This window comes from Etheostoma cragini, chromosome 5, assembly GCF_013103735.1.
Source record: "Etheostoma cragini isolate CJK2018 chromosome 5, CSU_Ecrag_1.0, whole genome shotgun sequence".
Taxonomy (NCBI): Eukaryota; Metazoa; Chordata; class Actinopteri; order Perciformes; family Percidae; genus Etheostoma; species Etheostoma cragini.
Genome location: NC_048411.1, coordinates 16,049,735 through 16,065,400, shown reverse-complemented (window position 1 = coordinate 16,065,400; position 15,666 = coordinate 16,049,735). Strand labels below are relative to the sequence as shown.

The window sequence follows — 15,666 nt, the reverse complement described above, 5'->3', positions numbered from 1 at the left end:
ATAATACTTTATATACCTTTTTTTTAATGAGACTCAAGTGCAGTTTTTTCAATGGTAATTTTGAGGTACATATACTTTACTGGAGTAGTTTCTTTTCATGCCACTATCCACTTCTATTCCACTACATTTAGCTGACAGCTTTATACTTTACAAATTAAGATTTTTACACAACGCATGAGTTCAGTAAAATTAGTTTAAAGTTCAATTCCCAACATTTTATGCAAGTACAGCTGAAACCATTAGTACATTAGCCGATTGACAGGAAATGAATGTGAAACTATTTGGTATTTTTTCACGTATACAAATTCCCAGGTTATTGCTTTTGTTAATGTTAAAGGCCCCATGACACAAAAATAAAATACTGCAGTTACATATTAATAAACACCTCATTGGGAGAACAAAATTATATACATATATAACATTATTATGACTGTGAATAAAACCCAAATGATACAAAACAAGTTCTGATCTTGGTCTGCAAGTTACTTCACGTATCGCGAGAGTTTCCGGGAAGCGCACAACACCATGATGGGACATAGCCGGACACAGCTCCTTTCTCTGTCCGACTATGGTCTCTGCTCATGTTAGCTTGCCAGTTGGTTGGAAATTTAGCTAGCTACTCCTTGTGGGCTTTTTTTAAAAAGAGGACCACAAACAGCTGATTTTAAAGGTCGGTGTTCTATGTATGTATTAAAATAACAGGGGATTGTTAGCTACCGGATTGACACCTGTAACGGAGCCATCAAGTTTCCTATCTTTTTAGCTTTGTTTAGCTAACGACAGTTAACCGTCGTCCGCTAGCATGATAAGCTAAAAACATTAGCAACTGGTGTGGGTGCTTTAGAAAGCAGGGGCTCCTGAAATATTCCGTTTGATAAAACAAGTTAAATTTGTATTAAACTGTAACAGTCAAATCAATTAAAGCATAAACTAGCTAGCTACATGCTGAATAAATCTTTTCCTGTCGATAGAATTTAAAATGCTGTCGTAGATTTAACACGTCGATTGATCAGGTTGGCTTTAATAAGTTAACGTTACTGCTTTTTATTTCTTTCGCCAAACAGTGTGTTCTGTGCTCTTTGGCTGGCTCAGTTAGGTGATTTGCATATTTATGCTGCATCGTTACTAAGTTACGTGTTTCCTCTAATAAAACACAGAAAGTCTTTGTCTTCGTCTCATGGTGGCAGCAGTTCATTTACCGACGGTTTAACTCTTGTTCCTCAGTTTGATGAAACTTGCTCTGATGTCCTTAGAAGATTAAAATGTCCGTGTCAAAAACTGGTATAAAATTGTTCATTATTTCCCACATTCAGTAAAAAAATTTTTAACGTGAATCAACGTTATTTGTTGTAACGTTATTATTCCGGATCTTTACTTAATATTAGTTTTATTTCAGAGCTGAACCCTTTAAATGCCAGTTTGTTCACATAATGGTACTAAGACACAAACATTGAATCATTGTCTGAAATAATAATTGGGTAATTTCTATCTGTCATAGTTTGGGATATATCAACAATGTTGACATTGGTATTGATCAAACGCGTTAGAGCTCCCAAATACAGACGCAACGCCCCATAGGTCACTTTAGAAGATAGCTCAATCTGGTGGAAACAGCTACAGTTTAGTGACCAGGGCTCGCCATTGAAATCAAGATATCACAGAATGCATGATCTCTTGCTGTAATTGGTTTGGATAACATTTGTGGTTTTATTGTCACAAGATTTAATAATGTACATTTTACATTTACAGTTTTAATTTCAGTTGATATGTCATCTGCAGATAATTTTAGAAATTAAGCTAAACTAGGGTTGTTAGTTTGTGTCTCATGAATTTTCAATGCATTCAAACAAAATAAATGATATTCCCACTCCCACTAAAGAGGATAGTCTTTGTTTATTATGTGATATGGACCCCACTTGATATGTTGACACGTTCTAAAGTTTATTCCTCTCAGTTCAGTGGTGTTGCAGCGGAATGGATTCATAGACTCACAAGGTGGCCCTTAAAAACTGATCAGAAGAGAGATCCCTCCTGTAAATATAAAGTAAGAACTGATACGAGGAAAATATGTGATAATGTTGCAGTAACAATCTTTTAATTGAGTTTGAAACAAATGGAAATCATTGTTTTCAACATTATTTTATTGAACAAATTGGACATTGAACTGAATATAAAAGGCACCACTAAAAAAGAATAAAAAGTTACATTTTGAAGAGCTGTTCTCTACTAATATATATATATATTTTTTTTGCGATATGTCGCAGCCTTTTGCGATGTGTTTATTGCGCCAGTTGAGATTTCAATGTCGATTTAAAAAAAAAAAAAAAAAAAACTAAATATTGTGCAGCACTTGTGCAAAAATTTTCAATACCTGTTAAACCAGCATTCTACTTGATTTTCCACAGACTCCAGCCATGTTCCCATCATTCATTGCATTGTCTAGCTAAATCAACAACATCATGAGCGGGAAGATGCGGAGGAGGAGGGTGGTGGTGCAGTCAGTCCTTTGATCTGTATGGATGATGTTGTTCTGCACTATCAGCCTGGATCAGCTGAAGGGTTCAGCTGTCTATTAGAGAGGACAGAGAGGCTTCTGGAGACCTTCCCCTGCCGGACACCTCCAGTCTTCAGCCCCTGGTCCCCCAGCGCCGCAGACCGCCACCTACCCATCAGACCGGCCAAACCAGCTCCCATCATCACATGCTCAGGGGATTTACTCGTCTCTGACAGCAGGACTCACACAGCACAAATCCAACTGCAAGATCCTGAAGTTGACTGTCTTGTTGCTGAAAGACCTTGTAACCAACCATCAACCACAGCTGAAAATCCACAAGAACTTAAAGATGCCTCCTGCGTCTCAGAGACCCAAAACCGACTCCTTCCAGAGAGAAAAGTCACCCGACTGCCTCCTGAAAAACACAAATGCAGAGACGGCTTCCCTGTCGCTGACTTGCCGGCCAAACGGTCCTGGAGCATCTTTACACATAAAGGAGTTCTGCTGCAGAGCTCCCATTCGCTGTCCAAGCAGTTTCGTAACATGGTTTCGGCTCACAGGCTCCACCTCCACCAGAGGGCCAAGTGGGTGATCAGTCAGCACAACTGTGGGGCGGCCAGAGACATTGAACAGGTCAGTAAATTATTCATGTAACCGGACTAGGAGCCACATCTCTGTGAGGCTGAATGCTATTATAATTATGATCATTAACTTTGTTTAAAAGGCTTAAGAGCGAGGGAGTAAATGTGGGGAAAGGGGAAGTTACAAGATGCAACTCAGTTTCCCTGGGCCAGCAGGAATCTTATCGTGGACTTTGGGGTGGTGTGCTGAGCACCCTAAACATTAGGCTACAGTCAGCATGCTAACAGGCTCATAATGACAATGCCTACATGCTGATGTTTAGCTGGTATAATATTAATTATGTTGTAAATAAGGTTCACAATGTTCACCGTAAACCAAAGTAATGGACTCATTAACATGTTGATTCGATGATGCCAATGGATGAAAAGTCAGAGGATCACTAAAGTTAATGCTATTCATACGGAGGGGAAATGTACGATTTTTTTTTTTTTCCAATACATTTTTTTTAAATCACAATACATCCAATATTTGTTGAGATGTTTCAACAACTATTGGATGCATTGTGTTCCGTTGTGTGCTCAGTTCCTACTGCAACTCATCATCAGGTTTTAGTCTATATCCATGATGTTCCATTTCCAGGATCGCTACCATGCCACCGGAAATTCTGCGGGATGTCACTCTTTTTGGCCAGATGCCCAGTACTTTCTGCTTTCTTTGTTTTGGAATTTTAAACTCTGGTGGATTTCTGAGGATTATGGGTAAATGCTCCTCAGATCTCTGCAGGGTCAATCCTAACAGCTAGCTTGACTATCTGTCCAATCTGAGTTTTTGCAATTGCAAATCAAGTTACAAGATTTTTTTGAAACTATTCTGATTACCGATTAATCCTATTTCAAGCAATAATAACAAAACTTCTCATGTGAGAAAATGAGTTTTTTTTTTTGTGGGTAACACATGATACTTAACTGAATATTTCTATAAGTTAGTCTTGTTGAATCAAACAAGCAACTAGAATATAATTTTTTCAAACTGCTTTTCACTATTTTCTGACATTTGTGCTAAGGTTGATGCTTGTTGATGTCTAGAAAATGTACTTTGCCATATTTTTTGCTATATTTTAGTATATTATACAGGTTTGATTTTGTTGTGTAGCTGGACTTTTCTTCGGTAATTTGAGTTTTTTGTTTCATGAATCAAGAAAAATGAATTTGTATGCCTAGTTAGCTCATCTGGTAGAGCAGCGGCTGCGGGTCCGACTCCGACCTGCTGCCCTTTGCTGAATGGCATTTCCTCTCTTTTCCCTTCAATGTCTTCAGCTGTCCTGTACAAAATAAAGGCCTAAAACTGCCACAAAAAATAATTCCTAAATCACACTTTTATCTTGATCTCTGCATCCCCTGTTTCCTTTTTTCTTCTTCTTGTCTAATTTTTCTTTTCTTCCTTTCTGTTTCATCATCGTCTTCCTTGCCTTACCCCATCTGTCGGTCTTTGTCCCTGCAGGTGTGGCGGGCTCTGAGCCGGGCCATGCAGAACTCCCGGCTGCAGACGTGTAACGCCAACATCCAGAGGGAACGGGCGGAGATCTGGGTGTTTTGTGACGTTATCCACTCAGAGCAGGTGGGACGTGTCCTGAAGGGCGAGCTGCAGCTGTCAGGGAGGATCTGCCTGTCGGTTCACAGACTGGGGAACATCTTAAGCATGTAGATGAGCTTCTGCTGGAACAGCATGATCAATACAAAGGATCAAATATGACAAACATGTTAACAGGTCCAGATGCTATGATTACACTAAGATTTCCATAATTACAGGACAAACATGCTTGTTTGTTTACTAATTTACTTGATATTTTATCACATTTTGAGGAAACCATGTATAGTACGGTTGTCAGTGATCACATTACCGTTTTCCTCTAGTGCATGAGTTCTGAACTACTGTGCTGTATACTGGGGCCAGACTGTGAGGAATATTTGACCACTGGTTTCTAAAACCAGGATATTGTGCTTACATGTGTAACATGTATATGTAAATTTGTGAACAGATATTATAATACTATTTTTATATTGACTGTCTGGCTGATGTAAATAAAGATTTAATGGTTTAAATACACTGTGGATGGATGGATGGCCTGCCCAGCTTGTTATTTGGAGTGTTTTTAGGAAAAAAATCCTGATACACACACAGAAGACTAGAAAGCGACTGATTGTATAAGGCCTGAATAAATGAGGACAGCATGAATACAGTACACCCCCAAAAAACACACACACACACACACTCACACACTAGCGCTCGCTCTCTTTTGTTGCTATGGTCTCCTGCGTTTAAATCTAGGTCAAAGGATGTGACGTCAGTGCCCTGCCTCCCTGCCCAGCAGTAATCGGTTGTAATCTCTTAAATCCACGTTTGGTCTCTTAATGTTTCGGAAACGATTTTAAAAGAAGATCGTGGACTATGTTTGTCATTGTAAACAATGTCCCTTAAAATAACAATATTTTACTTTGCTACACATGTTCGCCATAAGTATTTTATTTTGAAAGCCATCCGGAACTTGTCAATTCTGCTCTAGACACGGTTATGTAACAATTTTTTAACAAGTGAGATGTGACATTTGGGTAGACTTTTTTTAAACTGTTCATTTAATTTGTAACTTATGTTAACATCAGATTCACATCAATAGTGAATGTTAAGTTTTAATTAACTTAAACACGTTTTATTTTGACAGTCCGTAACCGGAAATGTTTACAATATATGCCAACTGGACGCCACTTGTCTAGCTGCTAAAATCAGACGGCTGATGATGAGTGTTTTCTTATTTAAACAAATATCGATCGAAATATTGGGATATTTCACTTTGGGTGAGATCTAGACGTCGTGTATGTTCGTTGCTCCAAGATGGCGTCCGTTCTTCGCTTTGCTGGAGATTTTAATTGGTGAAAAAGTACAGAAAGGTGAGACGTTTGGAGCGACAGACACCAAGCTAGCAGGCTAAGCTAACACTGGCATGCATTGTCGTTTCCCGTTTCCTGAAATATTCAGGCTGTCTGACTGTATCATGCCTGTTCCCTTTATTAGACAATTTTACACTATTTATCTCAAAGGGTAGCTAACTGTGGGAGTGTAGATTAGGAGTAAAGACTAACTTTTGCTTAGTTTAACATCGCGAATCGGAAAGTACCTTACGTTTTCGGTCTGATATGTTTTTCCTTGTTCTGTTTGCTTAACGAAAGCCCCTTTAAAAAGTTAGTTTTGTGTGCATTTTATCTTGTAACTGTAAACAAAGTAATTATCTTTATAATACTTTATAGTTTGGAACTCCTTTATATTACATTTGATCTGCTTCTAAGTGATTATATCCTTTTAGAAAATAGATTAGATTTATTTGGAAACTGACCCATAGTTTATTCTTAAGTGTACATAAAACAATCGGCTTAGTATGACACGAAGGTTCATTTAAATACGATTGATTAAATATTTGTTTTCCAGTCGTTAACGCAAGTAAAAATGTCAATAAGGATCAAGCTTCTTCAATTTGCATCTAAAGATTCAGCAACTGTCGATTAATTTAAAATTTTCTGATTAATGGTGTGGTTTATAAGGTAATAAATACCCATCTTAAATTTGTAAGCATGAAAATGACAGTTTAAAACAATTATGTATTCATATTAAGTTTGATTATCGATTACTTTTTAAGTTATTAAAACAAGGGATGGCATGTTGATTATTCTCTGATTGATTGATTGATTTCAACTTTTATAATGTTGAAACTTAAGTTGTCATGTACAAATACTGAATTGAAATTCTTGTTTACTTCCTTCTGTACTGTTTGAAACATAATTTTAAAAATACAATATGTACAACAATACAGTATAGACAACAGAGAAAATAACATTCAATAAAATTTGAAAACTAAATGTTTTTAAACACGATTTGTTGATTTAATCAACCCCTTTCTCCATCAATCATGTGGAGTATAACCATGTAGGTTATATCTTAATTTTGTTAACCTGAAGATGAAAAAACAAATCTTGTTTTGTCAGATGCTCAAGTTAAACACACAAGCCAATGAAAAGTGAGAAATCCAACCAGTTGTGCTGGAAATAGGCCATATTTAGCTTTTTAGCTTGAAAATATTTAAACAACTTAGTTATAAAAAATAGTAAATTTACCTTTGATGAACTTATAAATTAATCATCTAATGCACATGTTGCAAACTCAAGACCCAAGCGCTAAATCGGTCCTTTACCTTATTTTGGTCGGGTCTGCATATAAATATAGGTTCTAATTGTTTTAGCTCTTGTTTTATGTTTTTATAAACGGGCTATGTCTGGGCTTTGGACTGTTATTTATTTTCTTGTCATATTTAAAGTTAAATTGAAGTGTCAGAATTATAAATTGTTATTTTGAATCAAGTGGAACACATAGCGATGTGTTTTGAACCACTAACCAAAATATCATAAAAAATGAATACCTCTTAAGGAAATTAAACAGGACACAGAACTTTTCCATATTTGAGAAAATGTATTACTATTAAATAAACATTCAGTTTCCAGTTTATAGGTACATATGATATTATAAACCGTCAACTGAGTGTATATATAATCATAGAGTGTGTAAGTGCACATTTGGCTGTTAACACCTTGTGCCGACGTTAAATCCTAAAATATAAATGATTATACACTTACCAGCCACTTAATAAGGTGCACCTTGCTAGTACTGGGTTGGAACCACTTTTTGTCTGCAGAACTGCCTTAAAGCGTAACTCTTGTTAAAATGCAACCTAGGGTGTTAAACTTTCATTTAAAAAGCATATTTAGGAAGGCATTGCCACTTTTAAGATTTACCCTATTATCATTTTTGGTCAAATTACCTTTTGAATGGGAGTCCTAGGGGCACTCACATGCTAGCCTCAAAATAGCAATTTTAAAGCACTAAATAAGCTCGACACAACATGAAACTTTACTCCAAGTATCACCAGGGGCTCCACACATGGACTCCATCATTGAGAACATTTTGTGTTCAGAGTTTAATAAAAAGAGAGGTTTTGAGCAACTCACAGTAGAAGTTGTTGTTTACTCTCGCGGCCATCTTTCTTTCCCAGTCAGAAATAGGTGATCTGCGAATGAACAAACTCCATAGGAGGAAATGTCATTCTTATGAGGCTCCTTTTTCCACTACAAGGTCAATATTGTGTTTCACTAACAGCAAAACAACAAATTATCCGTGCATTAAAATGAAACCTAGCTTTAGGAGATTTCCATCTTTACTCTCCTCGCTCGACTATTTTTTACTTGCTAGATGGACGTCAACCGGAAAAACAACAGCTACAGTGAGTTGCTCAAAACACATTGACCTGGTGATTCTTTGAGCAAAGTTTCATGCCAAATCGAGCCTTCTTAGTGTTTTAAAAATAGTAATTTTGAGGCTAGCGTAAAAGCGCCCCTAGCTCTCCCATTCAAAAGGCCGTTTGACCGAAAAACGAGAATTTGGTAAATCTAAAGTGTCGCTTCCGTCCTAAATATGCTTTAAAAAAAGACCCTAGGTTGCATTTTAGCGAGAGTTAAGCTTTAAGTCTACGTGGCATAGATTCTAAAAGGAGCTGGAAACATTCCTCAGAGATTTTGGGTAAATCGACACGATAGCGTAATGCAAATGCTGCAGATTTGACGTCTGCACATTCATGATGCAAATCTCCCGTTCCTCCACACTCAAAGGTGCTGCATTGCCTTGAGGTCAGGTGACAATACAGGCCATTTGAGTACAAAGCACAAAGTAGCGGCTGAGACATTTTCTGTATGGATTGACTAATTGTTTCGGCTCTGCTCCTGCATGCTGCTAAGCTTTGCCCTGCTCTCGTCTCACAGGTTGATTCTTTGCCTCCCCAGATGTGGCCACCGCATCTGCTGAGACTTCTATTCATGAACGGCAAAGATGCTTTGATTGGGCGGCTGTGGCTTGGCCTGGAGGGATGACAGGACTTCAGCAGACATGGAGACAGTAGAGACACACAAACAGCTGGAGACGCCATATTTAGTCTAATCTACTCAGGATCACTGAAAAGCCTATTTTCATATCTTTTTCTATTCCAAGCTGTTTTTGTTAGTTATATAGTAAAGCCATACTCAGCTGTCAGCCTTCACGATGAGCTCTGAGGGCTTTCAGTACCGAGCACTGTACGACTACAAGAAGGAGAGGGAGGAGGACATCGACCTGCATGTTGGAGACATGCTGCTGGTCAGTAAAGGAGCGTTGCTCGCTCTTGGCTGCAGCAACGGAGCAGAGGAGCGTCCTTCGGAGATCGGCTGGCTGCCGGGCTTCAACGAGACAACACAGGTACGAAAACACACCAACTGGCGAGGCCGTTCCGTCTGGTTTGTCGCAGTTAAGCTGGGCAAAGACTGTGTTTCCACTGATCTTGTACGTTGTGTTATATAACACACATAACACATTTTACTTGGCCTTCAGCACAGTTTAAACTTTAATGTTGACACTGTACGTAAACATGAAACCCCCGGTCCATGTCCTCAACAATGTTGTTGACTCTATAGAAAGAAACTTTGTGCAATTCTACTGCAACCAGAAAGAAAATGTAATGAGAAATGTGAAAGAAAATCACAGGTGAAAGATGCATCAACATGGTGTCTGTTCTGCAGCAAAGTTCCTTTTGATATAAGTTACTATATCCCAGCCGTATCAAAAAACGACTACTTTATTCTAAACCTGTAAAATAAACTTGAAACAAGTGGACTTTAGTTTGCAGACCATTTTATACAACAGCCATTTTGGACAGTTTCTTAAAGAAATCCATCCGATCATCCGTCAGACAGTTCATTGATCGATCAGGTGATTAGTCAGGCGTAAAGTTTCTATTTCACCCATTTGGAGAGGAAATAAGACTTCAATTATTCTTCCTAATTGTTTTTTATATATATTATTTTCAATAATACATTTTTAACACCAAATTAAACTACTCGTATGTGAAAAAAACTGCTTGTATATTAACCTGATTGTGGGTGTAACTGTAGATAGACTTTCTGTGTTATGTTGCTGCTTTTTACAAGGAATGGCTTCCCCTCCCCCTCATGTTGGGTCACACAGACTTTGTCGACTTTGATGTTATTAATTTAAATGTCAAATGTTCTTTCATTGTGTGCACCCTAACTGATACTCAACCAGCAAAGAATGAATCCTCCCACTAAACACTAAAGATTCTTTATACAATTATACAACAAAAGATCATTTAATATTCTCTACAGTTTCCCATTTGATTTTGCCTGTTTAGTTGGATCTGTGGGCTCAAAAAAGCAAGGTTCAGTTTAAAAAGTAGCAAATGTTTGCTTTTTTTAATTGATAAATGACTGAATACATGTAATTTAATATTTAAATTGGAAAGGTATTTTAGTAAATGACTCCTTAAACGTCAGAAGGGTTCAGTGCTAATTAAGACTTCAAATGTTTTAATTTTTCTAGAAGATTCAAGTCTTAAAGTCAAGATGTGTTGTAGTACCGTCTGATCAATATAGATTTTCATTCTTGATATTTGAGTTAAAAAAAATCCGATAAACGTATTTATTGATATTCATTTTGTAACCTAAACAAACAAGAATCAGACGTCTCGTAACTCTCCCCTTTCTGGCTGCCAGGAGAAAGGCGACTTTCCAGGGACATACGTGGAGTTTATTGGCAGAAAGAGGATGTCCCCGCCCACCCCGAAGCCCCGCCCACCCAGGCCGCCATCTGCAACGTCTGTGAGGACCGACTCCGAGTCAGAAGGTGAGTACCAAAACATCAATCAAACATGAAGAAAGGTGTCCAGATATTAAGAGCACCCAGTATACCCCGGGTTTAGGAGTCACGGTTCAGAAAAACCACAATAAAAACATTATAAGCTATGTTTCCATCCACACGATTTTTTCCGAATAAGTTATATCGGATGAAATTGCCTTATGGAAACAGTCAAATTCAAACCACTAACCTTAAAGGAAATGCGTTCGGTCTCATCAGATTTTATCTTTATCGATATACGGCTCATGCAATAAATGCTGATGGGAACGTTATTTGCCAAATAAATAATGAATTACACGATTAGGTTTTAAGTCATTTTACAGTTTCAACCCGCCACAAAACGAACAAGAAGTTTTAGTTAATTTACGCCCAGTATTTACGCTCTGTTTGCACACGTGGTGGGTGTTAACAAAGACAGATGTAAGTGGACGAACAAGGAGATGAGAGACTTTTTGAATTTATCGGGAACTTGCGAAGGAAATGGGCTACAAAAGTTACAACAAAACGTAGGATGTCGTCCGGAGTAAATAGAAGGTGCTCAAACAGCGAGACATGTGTTAAAAGGCGGTAAATGCAGGGAAAATAAAAGCCAAGTTGCATCTGAATCATCATAGCGATGTGTTGATAGTGTCGTTGTTTTCTCATTATAACTTGATATGTCGCTATTAGCTGGCACATAAGCATTATTGCAACTTGTGCAATACTGATCAATTGTTGGTAGATGGCGCGATCCATTTTGTCTAGAAAAACGTTTTCGCAAAAGTTTGCTTGAATGTTGTGCGATTCACTGCGAAAATGAATGGAAACACCTTAAAATGTCTCAACTCAATTTGATATACAAGTTTGATCGCAAAACAGCATTTGAACTCATTACGCACAGGTTTTTATTTGCTTTAAAGTCAAAGAGTCTCATTTTTGGTCTGAAGAAACAGTTTTCAGCCTGAAAATTGGATTGACTCGATGTGACTCACACACTTCAGTTTCCTTCAGCTGCTTCCTCAGCAACAGCTTTACACACGCACACAAAAACACACGCACGCGCACTCTAATGTCAAGTATGTGGAATTTCTTTGTACCTAAACCTTCAAGTGTTGGGAAACACATACACAAACACCAGCCTTACCAGAGAACAGGAAGTGTATGTGTTTTGATGGTATGCGTGTGTTGTGGTGGCAGCTGCGTGGCAGCAGTGATGTGTTACTGGAATTATTGGCTCTTAATCTTAGCGTGCGGTCTAGGCCTGCTATCTGTAAAGCGTCTTGAGATATCTCTTGTTATGATTTAATACTCTAAATAAAATGTAATTGAATGTGGTGTGTTACCATCTCACTCTGCTCCATGCAGCTTTCATATTACATTACATCATCATTTAGCCGACGCTTTATCCAAAGCGACTTCCAATTAAGTGGGTTAGGGTTAGAGTTACCTTAAAGGTACAAACTCCGGACAGTAGGACGTAAGTGCAAGTCCATTAGCTTTAAAATGCCAATCTACAAAGAGCCATATGAAAGGGCATCTGTAATTGTTTTTTATAAAAGTACTTTACTCCGTTTGAGCTTCTTGTGTAAAGAGGTGCGAGGTCTGTGGAGCTGCTGCTTCTTAAAGATTTGTTATAAGCTGTCAATTCCCATATTAGTGTTTACTTTTACTGATCTGCTTTATGTTCTTCATCATGTGTCCCTTTCAGACCTGCATCCCTGTACGTTTATCTGATACAGCAATCTGACTGTCTCACCTGAAACATTTCTGTTTCACTTTCAACACAACATAAGTGTAAATTTAAGCGACTGCAGCAGCTCGGAGAGAGAAGATAAATGCATTATCTTAATCTGCATCTTTATGCCCAAATAAAATAAAATCAGTATGATAAACTATGAAACTGTGAAAACACAATTTTAAGTGCAGAAGAAGTTAGACAAGCTGTCATACTATCACAGTAATAACCAGCAGCACTCTACTTTTTATATTTTCGATGGTCATTCCAATGCAAGGATAAATAAATTAATATCCTGCTGAAAAACCGCCTGGAACGTAGTCCTTCGGCATAATCAAGCACCATCAATGTTTGTCCACTAAAAGTGCTTAGATTGTTATTGTCTGACTACTTTATGGAGAAGTTACCCTTATCCTGCTATGCCTTTATGTGTAACTTAATGATGTCAGGTCAACACAGTAACTTTAGTTAATAACATTACCTCCGCTTCGTAGCTCTCCACTCTTGGAACAGCATTTTTCTTTAGGAAAATGATTTCCTCTCCTGTCTGGCTGGCAGTAGTGATCACCGATCAAAATGGTCACTGCAGACCCAATGGTCTGCCAGGCGCAGTGTATGGAACAGAGTGTTAAGATGCTAGCCTCTACTTTGACATTCTCAACATTTTGTTGGCACAATTCACAAATGTGCAAACACAAACCAATTTATTTTTTATTGCAAATATTTTAGATAACACATACTACGCTTCTGATCTCCCAAAACAATAAACTCTTGCCAGCACTCCTTTTTTTCAACTCTCACTAACGTTGGCAATGTTGTCGTCTGACAACAAGACCAATCTGAGCATGTCAATGGCAAAACAACACTTTTAGTGGATGTATATTGACAGTGCTTATTCCTCCTTTTGTTTTGTGGCTGCAATACTTGACTACTTTCAAACATTGTTGTTCCCGTTAGTCATTTAGACACAAACAATACGGGAAAATAGGGTTCAGGTTAAAAAAAACACAAAAATTCCTCATTAACTACCTATCTTCAATGCTTGTCAGACTTTTTAAACAGGAAGCAGGATTCACTATCTAATAACATGTTTGTTTTTAGGCTTTATGTTGCCAGACCTCCCTGAGCAGTTTGGACCCCCGGACACAGCCCCTCCCCTCCTCAGCAGACTGATGGAGGCCATAGAGTCCAAAGGTAACAAACACACATGCACGCACAACCTAAAGCAAGCTTACCAAATTAAGCCTTATTGTTTTGTTGATTCAGTTCCATAAAGCGGATTTAACATAGTTCAAGCTCGGTTAGTATGGCAACTTTTATAGCATAGATGCTGGCAGGCTAACTGTCAGGCTAATTTGCTGCTTAGCCAGATTGAAGTAGAGATAGATAAGATCCAACTTGAATCTGTCTCCAATAAAGCCCTGTTCACATGGGATTACCATGGAACTGTATGTGATTTAAAAAGTGACGAATGTTTGTGCTTTGTGCAGCAAAATAACACGGAACAAATGATGTCTGCACTCAAATTTACTGACATTATAGGATTGATGATTAATAATTGTCAACACAGCCAATATTGCCCTGAAACACAGACATGCCAATTTGCACAGGACTAATAGAATCACACAACCTCTGTGTTTGGCGAAATATGGTTAAAAGTGTGCACTTAAACTAAACTTAGAACCTTTGTGTAAGGATGTGGAACAAATTTTCTGAGCAGTTCCTGTTGTTGAAGTCAGTTCTTCAAGTATTGAACCTCACTACTAGATGACTAAAAAGTGTGACACAAAGAATCTGAAAGGTCAAGTATCAGAAATTGGTCAGATTCATAATCCTGTTTTTCTAAATCAAATAATGTAATTCATACATTTGGCCTCACTCTGTCAGCCGACTAATCTTTTTAAGGTATAAGGTCTTTTTTCCGAAAAAAGGGTTAAACACGGTAATATTTCCCACAACTAAGATACTCAAAAAGAGTTTGGTATCAAAACCGGAGGATACTGCAAAACTGGCACCAATATGTGAAATGTTGCTCAGCCCTGGTTGAGTCTTAGCAAAATAAACTAAAAACAAAGTAATAATAAAAAAGAAATACAAAGATTTCCAGAGAACCACTCCTGCAGTAGAATCAGCGTCTGTATGTGAAGATTGTTTTGTTTGTTTCCAATGGAGGCTTTGTGATTGGTCATGTATTGGGTTGTTTGTATCCGATCTGTGGTGCTGCAGGTCTGGACAGTCTCAATGTATATCGCAGTCTGAGTGGAGGAAGTCTGGACACCCGGCAGCTGGCCGACACTGGTGAGGAGGCTTCTGCTTCTACTGTTGAACATCTGGATTATTCTTCTTCTGTAAAGGCAATGAGTTTTGTGAATAACTAACGATCCCTGTTCCTTAATAACTGAGGTGTGTTTGCTTTCAGACCTGGAGCAGTTAGAGGTGTCGTCCCTGTGTGACGGGGTGTTCCGGTTCCTGCAGGATCTACCCGGTCCCGTCCTCCCCTCAGTGTTGCAGGCCGACATGATTCACGGAGTGCAAGGTGACATTAAGGCCTCCCTATCCCAACTCACCGCAACATTCCTGGAGTCTGTGTTTGTTAACAGTTGAATGTGTTGGTCTGCAGAGGTCCGGGACCTAGAGGAATGTGCTCAGGTGCTGCGGGGGGTGGCCAGCTCGCCAACCTGCCCGGCACAGTACGGCCTGACCCTGCTCAGCGTGGTCCGACACCTGGCCCGGCTCTGTATGCACAGCACCAGGAACCAGCTGAGCCCCCGAAACCTGGCGGAGAGCTTCAGCCCACTGCTGTTCAGACAGGCAGCAGGGTCAGTAACAAACACTATCTTCCTGAGATTCTGAAAATTAAACTCCATTAACAAAAGCTTCCTGTATTAAAATGAAACCGAGAATCTTAATATTCTTTTTATTATTATCTAAATCCTTTTGTGTGAGTGATGTTGAATCTGACTGAGTTTCTGGTTCCTGTTCAGGCTTGACTCTAGTCTGGATCCTCTGGTTCAGGTCCTGGAGGTTCTGATAACCAGCGAGCTCAACATGAACCAGGCTGCACCAGGTGTGTGTGTGTGTGTGTGTGTGTGTGTGT

At 38.7% G+C, this 15,666-nt stretch overlaps 2 protein-coding genes across 4 annotated transcripts in view; both read left to right on the top strand.

Annotated features, from left to right (window-relative positions):
- Positions 1 to 502: 502 nt before the first annotated feature.
- On the top strand, positions 503 to 5,151 carry zgc:101664 (uncharacterized protein LOC450064 homolog). Of its 2 annotated transcripts, XM_034872687.1 has the most exons (4): positions 503 to 589; positions 628 to 670; positions 2,406 to 3,127; positions 4,577 to 5,151. In XM_034872687.1, exons 3-4 carry the CDS (start codon positions 2,516 to 2,518, stop codon positions 4,778 to 4,780), a joined length of 816 nt encoding a protein of 271 aa, XP_034728578.1. In that variant the 5' UTR covers positions 503 to 589; positions 628 to 670; positions 2,406 to 2,515; the 3' UTR covers positions 4,781 to 5,151. The 2 variants fall into 2 exon arrangements, with proteins under 2 accessions (XP_034728578.1, XP_034728577.1); XM_034872686.1 differs by having other exon boundaries at positions 578 to 670.
- Positions 5,152 to 5,795: 644 nt separating this feature from the next.
- LOC117944918 (phosphatidylinositol 3-kinase regulatory subunit alpha-like) overlaps positions 5,796 to 15,666 on the top strand; it is a 23,205-nt gene continuing 13,334 nt past the window's right edge. Inside the window, exons 1-8 of one of the 2 annotated variants that reach the window (XM_034872131.1) lie at positions 5,796 to 6,021; positions 8,935 to 9,403; positions 10,714 to 10,843; positions 13,671 to 13,763; positions 14,796 to 14,867; positions 14,989 to 15,105; positions 15,190 to 15,388; positions 15,554 to 15,636. In XM_034872131.1, coding sequence (XP_034728022.1) covers positions 9,212 to 9,403; positions 10,714 to 10,843; positions 13,671 to 13,763; positions 14,796 to 14,867; positions 14,989 to 15,105; positions 15,190 to 15,388; positions 15,554 to 15,636 — 886 coding nt within the window. In that variant the 5' untranslated portion in view covers positions 5,796 to 6,021; positions 8,935 to 9,211. Of the gene's footprint in view, positions 6,022 to 8,934; positions 9,404 to 10,713; positions 10,844 to 13,670; positions 13,764 to 14,795; positions 14,868 to 14,988; positions 15,106 to 15,189; positions 15,392 to 15,553; positions 15,637 to 15,666 lie in introns of both variants that reach the window. The other variant, XM_034872130.1, reaches the window with a different exon arrangement.

Bases quoted from the DNA above. Each gene is read 5' to 3' on its own strand.
- zgc:101664 (XM_034872687.1), top strand. From the start codon at position 2,516: ATGGATGATGTTGTTCTGCACTATCAGCCTGGATCAGCTGAAGGGTTC. The intron at 3,128-4,576 runs GTCAGTAAATTA...TTGTCCCTGCAG, and splicing joins CGGCCAGAGACATTGAACAG to GTGTGGCGGGCTCTGAGCCG.